General features: G+C 43.3%; 1 protein-coding gene across 1 annotated transcript; it reads left to right on the top strand.

Moving 5' to 3' along the window:
- Positions 1–6,226: 6,226 nt before the first annotated feature.
- Positions 6,227–10,549, top strand: LOC116041389 (sperm-associated antigen 16 protein). The gene is made up of 3 exons (XM_031287280.2): positions 6,227–7,241; positions 8,411–8,515; positions 9,777–10,549. The coding sequence occupies exons 1-3, from the start codon at positions 6,264–6,266 to the stop codon at positions 10,422–10,424; spliced, it is 1,731 nt and encodes a 576-aa protein (XP_031143140.1). The 5' UTR covers positions 6,227–6,263; the 3' UTR covers positions 10,425–10,549.
- Positions 10,550–13,079: the final 2,530 nt, after the last annotated feature.

The following is a 13,079-nucleotide window of genomic DNA, read 5'->3' as shown; positions in this document are numbered from 1 at the left end:
ACCACCTCAGATTAATTCAGACAACAGCTTTTTTATCCATGCCTGGACAGGATGGTAGAGGAACTCACCCACCGGTTTTCAGGTCTGGGAGAAGCACTTATGTCAGGTATTCATGCTTGCAACCCAACCACAGAGACCTTTCTCTCTGAAGAAGCCCTCAAAAGCCTTGCTTCCCATTATAAGATTCAGTTGAAGCCAGAAGAACTCCTAGTGGCTAAAAGTTTCATCAATAGAAGGATGGAGAAAGAGACAGTCCCTGACACCTCCACTGTGTTCTAACTGCTTGATGAAGACGTGTTTCCCAGCCTGAAGGCTCTCTTCCAAGTTGCCCTGACGATTCCAGTAAGCAGCTGCAGCTGTGAACGCTCCTTCAGTGCGTTGCGCCGTCTTCATACATGGTTAAGGAACACCATGGGTCAAGACAGGCTCAACGACTTGGCCATCATGTCAATTGAAAAGGACAATTTGAATGACATCAACCCTGACAGCGTTATTGACAGATTCGCTCAATTAAAGCCACGTCGATACAGCCTTATGTTGCCGCAACAGAAATAGAAGACGACAAAAAAATGCTTCATCAAGACAACAATAGGAGAGCAAAGATTTAGAGACTTTGCGAGAGAAAGAATGGAGGCACGGCAGTTGGTTAAGGAATGCAAAGAAGAAATAGAAGAAAGTGTTTAGGAGGAAAAGAATGGAGAGTGAAAAAGGAGCAAAAGAATGGAGATGCTTAATATGCTAGTTACTAAATCGGTTAGATTTACAGAATTTCTGTATGGTTAATAGCTTTTACATGTATATATTTATTAAATTTGGAGTAAGGAGATAAGTCTGAAAATGAGCAAGGAGGAAAAATAAGTGAGTGAAGAGACAAGGACACGAATATACCTGTGGAGCAGGAGAGGCTGGAGGACAAGAAGAGGAGAGATGATGAGGGGAGTGAGAAAGAAGTGAAAAGCAGAAGTTAAGAGAAGGAGAGAGGAGAAAAATGTGTGATGAGGAGTGGAGAAATAGGAGAGAAGAGGACAAGTGGAAGTCTGGATTTGAGGAGTGGAGAAGAAAGGGATGAGTGAGGGAAAAAGCAAAGAAAATAGAGATGAAAAGAAATGAAATATGAAAGCAGGTGAATTGGAAGAGGGACAAGAGATGAAAATGCGTTTAGCAGTAAGGAGTGAAGATCAGAAACACTTATACTTTCTTTGGTTTATACTTTCTTCTTTCAGTGGAAGAGTGGAGCATGAGTAAGAGAAGTTACGACAAAAAGAGGTAGGAGAAAAGTGACCAGTACAATGTAAATGATTTCTGTTGTTTTCACAGCATTATACTGTTTTTCTCAACAGTTTCTTACTGTATAACCTATGTACAGTATGCTACTGTAGATTTAGTTTTAGATTAGATTTAGACACAGTATTATTTTGTATTTTCAACAGTTATGTACTGTACACACAGTTGACAGTATGTTACTGTAGATTTTCTATGCATTCTGGGAAATTATCTGATCAGCGTTCATATTCGCCTCTCACGGCGTGAGCTCACGCGCGTCTTTTTCATCATTAAAATGAGTGAGCATCAAGTCGACAGACATATCTATGGAAGGAACTGACTATCAGGATCTGGGTTGCGTTTCCCAAAAGCATCGTAAGCCTAAATAGATCGTAGAGACCATTGTGGTAATTGTTCTGTAATCAATTTAAGGTTACAATGCTTTGGGGAAACGCAGCCCTGATCAGTGGCCGATTGTTTGGAGTCAGAGATATAGAATACAGGCCATTGTCTTCTCAATATTTATTACTTTAGCCTCTGATACAGGACATGTTCATTCTCTTTATAGGCGGGTAATGGTATTTGTTCGTTACCACAGAAAACCGCTTGCGTGTCCATGTTCAATGTGTTTCTTGTATGTAAAAACTAAAGTAGCCTACTTGTACAAGGAAAGGTCGCAAGAAAAGCTTGATGTGCGCTTGACTAAACTAAACATTATTTAAGACTATTTCGATTTGTTAAGATATTGATATGAACTTCGGTAGTCAAGTATAAGCTTCATTCATAATGCATCATCACATTATTAAACATTTAGATCGATTTTTGAAATTTGTGAATCGGTTCGAATCCGCAGAAGATGGAATCGTAATTCATATGTGAATCGATTTTTTCCCCCCACCCCTCATATAGTCCATATGCATATCCATTTATGCCACACAACATGCAATCAGTATATCCACCTTATTTTTCAACTTTGAAGCTAAGTAAGCTATTTTCTGTGAATGTGTGAGACTTCCGGTTCATAGGGAAATAACGAGATGAATAACAAAGTGCTATTAATGATAAAACTATTTGTGCTACAAACTAGTGTTTACAATTATGACAAATTCAATACATCAAAATAATAGGGTAGGGTAGAAAAATACCAGTTTCCAATGTCAAGAAGCATAACAAGCTTTTTTGTACAGCTAGAAATAACTGTAAGCGGATGACATCGGACGCCAGACACATTCCATTTACAAATGTCCGTGCCACTCTTCCGTGAATAATAAGGTGGATATCATAGGCCAAAAAATGTCCCCTAAAAAGGTGTTAGGTTAGGTTTGTTTGATTATTAGTTGTATGTTTTGCCTCTGATTGATTTGTGCTTATCATTTCTTGCAGGATTATCAGAAGTGCTGCCGCTCTTCTTCCTCTTGACACCATCACTACTCTCCTCACCTGGCCTTCATCCTCACCTGGCCTCCATCCTCACCTGGCCTTCATCCTCACCTGGCCTCCACCCTCACCTGGCCTCCATCCTCACCTGGCCTCCATCCTCACCTGGCCTCCATCCTCACCTGGCCTCCACCCTCACCTGGCCTCCACCCTCACCTGGCCTCCATCCTCACCTGGCCTCCACCCTCACCTGGCCTCCACCCTCACCTGGCCTCCATCCTCACCTGGCCTCCACCCTCACCTGGCCTCCACCCTCACCTGGCCTCCACCCTCACCTGGCCTTCATCCTCACCTGGCCTCCATCCTCACCTGGCCTCCACCCTCACCTGTATTGCTTTCTTTCTAAATTTTACCTGTTAAGGATAATTTTTGTATAAATTGAAATGCATGAATTAATAAATTGTTCTTGTTCTAAAACAGATTTTTATTGTTTTATTATATTACATTATTAATACTTGTGTATTGTTTAAAAATGCACGATAAACCTTGTTGTGCAGTTAAAGCTTCAATTGTTCTTTTTTCCATTTCATGGATTCTGATGGAGCAAATTTATCAGCTCAGCACAAACTAAACAGAACTGAACTCTTAAGATTAGTAATGATGTTTACACCAAATTCCAATTTTACCTATGTAGGCTAACTTAAAAATAGTCAGATAATGGTTGCCTCTTTTTAGTTGCCAGGGGTGAAAATGAGTCATCCTTAACATTGTTGGTGTTTTGGATTCACTACAGCTGGAGAACAATTAAATACAAAATAGGTTGTAGGCTCTACTGGGTGATTTTTTTTTACTGAGTAACTATCATCATTTTCCCAGATAGTGTATAGTATTTTAGGCATTCTATTATCTCAAACAGCCTGAAAAATAGTGCATTTAGCTGACGTAATTGGGAAAAAAATCTCCACCGGGGGAGCATGCCCCGAGGCGGGTATGGCTGCAGCCTGGAGCGTCCCATGTCAAGCCGTCCCGTCTCATGCCGAGGCGTGTCCAACGGTAAGTTCAGAGGGTCAAAAATACGAAATCGAATTATTTTCCAGATGGAGATACGGGTAAGTTCATGGGCGTCAGTTTGGTTTGAAATGTGTTGGTGACAGAGATGCAAATTTGGAAGTACATTTCCAGAAATGCTGGGTACAATGACGCATTAATTTTTTTTTTCTCTTTCGAGCAGGACATGTTTGAAAGACACTGTCCTGTAGCTAATGAATAAAAACGTGGTTTAATGTATGTAAACAATGATCAATGATTATCAAATGTCTCTCTCATATTGCTCCTCATAACCACTGAAAACTCAAAAAATCCAACCCAAAGTGCAATTATTATGGACGTTATCTGACATTAAGCGTTTTTGCTTCACATTTTCAGCAGGGCAGCGGAGCGGCTGTGGGTTGACTCCCCAGGGTTCTGATGGGCTTTATAAGTCATAACGTGAAAAAACTTAACGTGGTTTAATGTACCTAAACAACGATCAATCATCACCACATTTCTGGTTTGATTTTTTTTACAGTTTTCAGTGGTTATGAGGAGTAATATGAGAGAGACATTTGGTAATCATTGATCATTGTTTAGGTACAAGCTTTTTCCTCGCCATATGAAGAAAATGTTAATGTGAGAACTTAATCGTTGGATTTCGGTTTAGTTCTTTTGACAGGCTTAAGTGTTCATTATAAGATACGGCAATGAGGAATTTGGTGATGATTGATCGTTGTTTAGGTACATTAAACCACGTTAAGCTTTTTCACGTTAAGCAGAATGTCCCGACAGGCAGCGTTGTGAACAGAGATGCTTGCAGCCAGCGCAGCAGCAGAGTGGCTGTGTGTGTGTGTGTGTGTGTGTGCAGGTGCCTGCGTGTGCCTGTGTGTGTCTGTCTGCCCTGTGGGGATAGAGATTGCTCTGGATTTTTTGGCATCTGTCGCTCAAGAATTATATGTGTTATGGACTTCTTTTTTTTAACTAAATTGAGTTGAGGTTTTCAAAAAAAAGTGGTGGGTACAAAATGACTCATGACGAAATCTGGTAGGTACGCGTACCCACTGTCCCCACACCGAAATCGACGCCTATGGCACATTTGTTGCAATCAATTGAAAAACGTTTAAACTGTTAAAGTAACAATTTTAGCCATACATATAGTTTGCTGATTTCTGGATGTTATTGTTGTGTCCCTGATGTTAACGTACATTTGATGAAACCTGCATCAGCGTTGGTTGACATTTGTTAGCGAATATTATAACTCTATACCTAGAGCAATTTATGGTTGCAGACAAAGATGGTTTCTTTCTGTGATTTTCCTTAAGGTACACTCAGTGTCTTTAAAAAAAATAAAGTATTAAAGTAGTAAAGTACTTTATTCCAGACGCCAGCTTTTATTTTGAAAAGTAGAAGCTCGGGGACGGCACCAGGCGGGACAGCATGAGACGGGACGGCATGAGATGGTGTCGGTACACGATCCGTTCTGCCTGCACGATCCGTTCTGCACATGCGCAAAATGTTCGCGCATGCGCGGTTGTACGAGGATTTACGACACTGCACGATCTGTTCCACGCTTCCGGTCGACAGCCAAGCTAACGTTAGTTTAGCTAACAGCTAATTCGGCTAACCGCTAGCTGATTGTAGCGGTCTGCCGTTAGCCTCCACAGGCAAGCTAACGTTAGTTTAGCTAACGGCTCATTCGGCTAACCGCTAGCTGATTGTAGCGGTCTGCCGTTAGCCTCCACAGGCAAACTAACGTTAGTTTAGCTAACAGCTAATTCGGCTAACCGCTAGCTGATTGTAGCGGTCTGCCGTTAGCCTCCACAGGCAAGCTAACGTTAGTTTAGCTAACGGCTCATTCGGCTAACCGCTAGCTGATTGTAGCGGTCTGCCGTTAGCCTCCACAGGCAAACTAACGTTAGTTTAGCTAACAGCTAATTCGGCTAACTGCTAGCTGAGACAGCATGTAATAACTTTAAAAGACCCTCAAAATAAAACTTGAAAATAAACGTTGACATATATAACAAACACCTAACATATATAACAGCTGTTACGTCAGTTCTACTTTACTTGTGCTCATTTAAAATACAATCACTCAATACTTGTCTTTATTGTTATTACTGTGAAGTCTTAATTTAGCTGTAGCCTGCTTTTCCCATTACGTTTGAGTTAACGTTATGTTAGACTGAATCTAGCTGTCAGCTAGCGGTTAGCCGACTTAGCTGTTAGCTAAACTAACGTTAGCTTCCCGGTGGAGGCTAGCCATAGGCTAGCGTGGAACAGATCGTGCAGGTCGTATCCTCGGTAAAACAGTATTATCTTGCGCATGTGCAGAACGGAACGTGTACCGACAGATGGGACGCTCCAGGCTGCAGCCATACAGCCAGTCTTGCATGCCCCCGGACCCCCCTAGGTTTGGACTAAGCCCCGAATGTTTATATCGTCTGGCTCCGCCCCTGACTCGGAGAAAACTGGAATGTTTCATCCGTCCCGCGTTTCAATCGTCCGGCTCTCCACTGAGATAGAGGACTGAACTCAGCACTGGGCACAGTAACCATGGCAACAGGTAAACAAGAAGAGAGACGAGAGAGAAAATGTCGGCAAGAAGAAAAGAGAGAGAGGAGGAGAACAAGGAGGTCTTCTCAGAGGAGGAGGCGAGGAGTATCGAGGAGGAAGACTTTGAAGAGGCAACGAGGGAAGCTGCCCCCTCCACTGCTTCTGGAAGAAAACCCGGACCACCCGAACCACAAAGCAGCGTCGCCGAAATCCCGGAGGCGGTGGACGACTTCCTGAGGAACTTCCTCCGCAGGGCCGGCCTGAGCCGAACTCTGAACCGCTTTGAAGCAGAGTGGTACGGCTCAGCGCAGAAACTCCTGACAGAAACTCTACCGGTGGCAGCGGCGGGCTTCTCGTTCGTTCCGGATGCTCTCACACACGGGCAGCTCCTCCGGAGCGAGCTGGAGACGGTCCGCAGAGACACGGACCGGCTCCGACAGGAGGTGCTGGTGGCGGGGGAGGCACTGGTCAGGATGCAGAGGGAGAGGGATTTCCACCGGCTACAGTACCGACGAGTCGCGGGGGACAAAAACCGGCTGATAGAGGACTTCAAAGAGCTGAAGAAACACCTGCAGTCCTACGAGCCGGCGCTGAGGCAGCTGGAGGACAAATATCAAGCAGCTCTGAGGCACAAAATGCTCATCAGTTTAAAAAAGGACCGACTTCAAAACACCACGGACGCAAGACAGAATCAGGAAAAATCCCAAACCACGAAAGAGAAAAGCGTCAAAAAGAGCGACAGCGCTGGTAAGTCGCCAGCAAAAAGCCCCATAAGCAGCAGACATCCGAAGGACACGGAGTTTCCTGCCGCCTGCAGCCGCCTGGTGAACCCTCACCTGGCTCAGGTGGGATTTGAGAAATGCAAAAGCGCCGGTTCCTTCAGCCTGTCCTACTCCATCAGAGCCCACACGCTTCCCATCAGCTGCATAGACCTCCATCCGCGGAAACTGATCCTGGCTTCCGCCAGTGATGACCGCAGCTGGAGGCTGTGGGCGCTGCAAGCCAACGGAGAGAAGGTGAGACAAAGGTGTGCATGTATAGCCTACAGGTCAATATTACAGATACTATTTTACATATTAAAGGTATAGTAAGTAAAAGTCTCCTCACGGTCACCTAGATTTCTATTTTCCATTTTATTTTTGTGGTTTTAATCCAAACCACAACCCTTTTTCCTAAACTTAACTAGTCATTTCAGTGGCCTAAACTTAATATCCGCAGAAAAGGCAGCCATTTCCCCATAGACTTCTATAGAAACATACTTGTTTTTGCAACCAGTGGAGTTGCCCCCTGCTGGAAATGAGATATAATGCAGGTTTTAGGGCACTTCCACATTGGCTTTACTTTTCTGACACGAAAACCTACTGTAAAATAATGGACTGTGTTCAGTTTTAACAAGTTAAAATGTGCTCAGGGGCAGGTCTAAAGGAGGGGCCTGCGGTGGCACCAGCCCCCCTTGAAATATGATTGTGCCCCCCCCCCCCAATCCAATGGGCTAGAGTGCTGTCAATCTGACAAATTTGATTTCCATTGGGTCAGAGTACTGTCACTTTGCTGCCTATTCTGCCAATCGCTGACTTTCCATTTGGTAAATGGATATATAAATACTTTAAACACACATTGTATGGCAACTGTGTACTTTGTTGAAATTTGAGGGCCCGTTTAGAAGTAGAAACATAGTGAACTCACTGTAGAGCACTTGTTGCTGTAAGAAATACATTGTGTATTGCACTCCTGGCCCTTGTCACATGCCCAATTAATGGTGACTATCCATATTTTTGCTTTAAGAGCCCATAGAAAATGTGTATTGTATTTGGATACACAATTTGTTGAAAATAAAAACAAGTGACATTAATAATGAATGTAATGTTTAATTTAGCATAATGACATTATGTTGTTCTAGCCTATCCAATATTTCCTATATTCCTCAACAGATTTTTCTATGCTGTATTCTGATATGATGGTAGATTACACATCACAAATAAACAAACGGAGATAAAGCAGGATGACATACTTTATGTCATGAGTCGACAAACAAATTGGATACTGTGAAGTTAAACGATAGAGACCAGACAAAACCAAATGTTGGGGGGGGGGGGAGACAATTCAATAAAATCATAGTATTTTGTTGAAAGGCGATGGTTGGCTGTTGTACTGACATATGATGTCACGTAATGTGTGTTGCCAGGTTGGCGAGATGGTGCTGACAGGCGAGGGCCACTCTGATTGGCTGTCTGGCTGCAGCTTTCACCCTGATGGGACAAAACTGGCAACAACCAGTGGAGACTCTATGGTGAGTTCATCTTTATTACAAAACACTACTGCAACAGTGTACAGGTGGGTGACACGTTAAAGGGTAACTTTGTTTCTTTCTCTTTCAACCTGGACCCTTTTTTCCTATGTTTTTGTGTCTAAGTGACTGACAACAGTCTTTGAAAATGATCCGGTATTAAGCGAGATCGCTGCAGTCGGCAGCGCAATGTAACATTATTGGGCAATTACACACACCTTCAAGTTACGTCCACAAAAAGTGATATTGACCTTTTGTATTGAGTGCGGGGGGGGAGGGGGGGGGAAGCACTGTCTGCACGAAACATGAACCAACTGGACAGGGTAGTTAATAGGGCTGTGTATTGGCAAGAATCTGGCGATACGATACGTATCGATAGGTGGGTCACAATTCAATATATCGCAATATATTTCGATACTGTGCATAAGGCGATATATTGGGATTTTTTTTGAAAAAAAAAGTAGAATTTTAGAAAAACTATTATTTAAAAAAAGACATGATGTGCATAAAAGTCAAAGAAGTTTACTTTAGGTAAACAATTCAGTACACAGCAAATCAAACTGCCAGTTTGGGATTGTGGTTCCCAGGTTCTTAGTGAGCTAATGTTTAGATGCTAAAATAGGCCAAAGTTCAGCCATAGCTACATTGTTAGCTTCTAGCAAAAAGTCAGGCACTGTTAGGTACTGTTAGGCAAGGACACTAGTGGTGCGTCTCAGCATAGCCATCTAGTGGTAGGGGGGTTTAAACACAACATAAACGTGAACCACTGTCTTACATGAATATTTTAGCACGTAAAAAAAAAAAAATAAATAAATAAAAAAAAAATTATATTGCGTTTTTGAAAATCGATATAGTATTGCTAAATAAAATATTGTGATACTCAAGTGTATGCATTTTTTTCTTACACCCCTAGTAGTTAAACTGTTATATTATGTGCAGTAATATATGGTTGTTGATGTTCTTTATATTCTTTTTAATTCAATTTTATTTATAGTGTCAAATCCCAATGGGAGTTATCTCAGGACAATTTACAGATAGAGAAGGTCTAGACCACACTCTATAACTTACAAAGACCCAACAATTTACCACGAGCAAGCATTTGGTGCAACAGTGGCGAAGAAAAACACAGAGACACTGATACAGATATAGAGAAATAGGATTCATAATAATCATAGCAGTGGGTATGATGCACTTGTGCTCTTGTGCAACTTTCCCTGGAGGCAATAAAGATTTCATTCCCCTCTTGGATTGTTCTTCCCTGCAGGTGCGTCTTTGGGATTTCTCTCGTGGCCGCTGCGTGTTGACGCTGCCCGGTCACAGCCAGCCCACCTGGGGCTGCTCCTTCCATGCGTGCGGCCATTTCCTGGCTTCCTGCTCGGCTGACAGAACCGCCAAGCTGTGGGACCTGAACAGCCAGCGCTGCCGCCTCACGCTGCGACACCACGCCGCCTCCGTCAACAGCGTCTGCTTCCTGCCCTCCTCCAACCTCCTCCTCACCTGTTCGGCCGACAAAAGCCTCGCCGTGTGGGACGCCAGACTGGGTGTCTGCGGCTCCACCTTCCGCGGACACCAGCACCCCTGCAACCACGCCTCCTCCAACCCGGCGGGCGACGTCCTGGCCTCCTGCGACTCCCGCGGCGTCGTCAACCTGTGGGACATCAGGAAACCTGCGGCGCCAATGGCCACGGTAGACACCGGGCCATCGGCCGCCAACCAGGTGACGTTCAGCCCCTCGGGGAAGATGCTGGCTGTCGCCAGCAGCGACGGTCTGGTCAGAGTGGTGGAGGTGGGTTTGTGCGTGGCGAGCAGCCTCTCGGGACACAGGGATGGCGTGCAGAGCGTGACGTTCGATCACACGGGGGAGACTGTGATGTCAGCAGGGAGTGACGGGCTGATTAACATCTGGGCGTGACATTACGTGAATGCCAGACTTGGAAATGAAACCAGCTGATGTTGAGCAGATTACACCGCTGTCAGCAGATGATCTTTAAAATGTTTTCTTGCGGTAATAGAAAAGTTCTCTCACTACTAGCGCGCACACACACACACACATTTGTGGCACTATCTTTGTGGGGACCCGTCATTGACATAATGCATTCCCTAGCCCCTTACCCTAAACTTTAACCATCACAACTAAATGCCTAACCTAAACCCTTACCCTCACCCTAACCATAACCTAATTCTAACCCTAATCCTAAAACCAAGTCTTAACCCTCAAACAGTCCTTTAAAGCATTTTGACCCCACAAAGCTGTCGGGACCGCACAAGTATACTGGACTCCCGGTTGTTGGACCCCACGAATATAGTTAAACAAGAACACACATGTGCGTGTGTGGGCTTGTTTAACTATAGTCGTGGGGCCCAGTATGCACACACACAAAGATGAGGACATTTGATAGCTGGTCAGAAAGCCTGCGTTACAAACAAGCAGGGAGGTTCTAACAAAAATTCGGAAAATGTAGGATCCAGTGTTTTTGGAGGTTGACACTCTCTGCCGATATCTTTGTCTTTCACAAGTCTCCCAACTTCATAGAAACTACTAAACATGTCTTCTTTGGACTCTAATGACAAAATCATCATACTTCAATGATATTTGATAAAATCGTTTTGTTTAGGAATAAGGGCTGCAACTAACCATTCTTTTTTGATTAGTTGTTTGGTCTAGAAAGAGTAGAGGTTTACTCCTCGACGCAGCGGCCCCGGGTTCAACTCCAACCTGCGGCCCTTTGCTTGGTGTCATTCCCTCTCTCTCTCCCCTTTCATGTCTTCAGCTGTCCGATAAATAAAAAGGTCTAAAATGCCAAAAATAAAAATCATCTTGAAAATAAATGTAAGAAAATGGTGAAAAATGTGGATCACTGTTTCCCAAAGCCCAAGATGACGTCCTCAAATGTCTTGTTTTGTCCACAACTCAAAGATATTCAGTTTACGGTCACAGAGGAGAGAAGAAACTAGAAGATATTCACATTTAACAAGCTGGAATCAGAAAACCTTTAGTTTTTTTTGATAAAAAAAAAGGACAGATAAATCAATTTATAAAATTAGTTGGTGATTATTTAAAGGTCCAATTTGTGGGAATTTCTCCCATCTAGCGTTGAGATCATATATCGCAATCAACTCTCTCTCACCACGCAGTTCAAAGTACGTATTACAGCTACGGTAGCCTTCACGCTTGAAAAAGCCAACTAAACACGTTACACATAGTTGACAACCAATAGATCCATCTTTGCAGCTCTAATTGGAATGTTTCAAAAGAGTTTATGGGAAGCCGTGAAAGTGGTCCAACTCCAAATAACGTCCAAATGATCCTTAATAACATTAAAAATGAGCTGACACCATGAGTAGTAAACTAAGACACGTTTAATTGTGAACTGTCTGAAGAGAAACCAACTCAGAGCAGCTGGAGATGAGCCTATTACATGGAAATATAAGCACTTTGTGTTAATCATTCAAATCGCATCTGTTAGAAAATAAATCTCTTTTCATGTTCGGGTCTCCTGTCTGTCTCAACGCTGATTTGGCACTTTAATGGTTCCGACTGTGACGCACGAGAGAAAACACTGACGGTCGGTTTTCATCAGCTGAAAAGCCCAAAAAAAAAAAAAAAAAGTGAATAAAAATACAAATAGATCAATAATCTGATTTTCTGATTCATGTCCAAAGTCATGTTGACTGAAATCATTTAGGAACAAGTGTGAGCCCAAAGACAACATTTTCTTAATCAAATGTCATATGGGGTGGATGGTAGAGATGGGAAAGATTCCCATGTTGTGAGAAAAAAGGAGTATTAAATAATTCTGCACATTTAATACAGCACTATATCCATTAAACTTAGGTTGAAAAACCTCGAACGAACGGCTTTTGCTGACACAAGGCGTCCACATTTGTTTGCTTTTTTTATATTATTAATAGCGCTGGGCGATACGGAGAAAATCAGATATCGCTATATTCTTCACCAAATACATCGATATTGCAAATACATTGTAGGGTTGACAATTGGTCCTTTCACACAAAATGTTTCATAATGAGATTTTAGGTAAATAATCATCAATAATGTGGTAAACAGGGAGAAGTTCTCAGAACGTAGACAGCGGGGCTTTTGCCTGTCAGAGCATCGGCACAAGACTGGATTCATCGGGTAACGTACGGAATAACGGAATTATGACTATGCTTATTTGGCTAACTTTAGCTATCAACTATAACAGTCTGTGGTTAGGACAGACTACGATTACCTAGCTTGGGAAAACCCTGACGAACTCCCGGCAAATTTGAGATTTCCTCTGCAAGTCAGTCTGGCCAAGAGCCCGTTCAAGCCCATTTCCAATTTTTCCAAATCGAGGCACCAATCACAACCGTTGAGGCGGGCTTTACACCAATCACAACCGTTGAGGCGGGCTTTACACCAATCACAGCCGTTGAGGCGGGCTTTACACGATGACGACAGCGCAGCGACGGCGAGCAGCTTTTTGTTTACATTCAACATGACGGCCACCGAAGCGCAGCGACCCGTTGATGCCGCCGTCACCGTTACGTCACCGTTATCGTCGAGGCATTTGAGCGGGGCCCG

This window comes from Sander lucioperca, chromosome 14, assembly GCF_008315115.2.
Source record: "Sander lucioperca isolate FBNREF2018 chromosome 14, SLUC_FBN_1.2, whole genome shotgun sequence".
NCBI classification, from domain to species: Eukaryota; Metazoa; Chordata; class Actinopteri; order Perciformes; family Percidae; genus Sander; species Sander lucioperca.
This window is presented reverse-complemented; position numbering and strand designations above follow the sequence as displayed.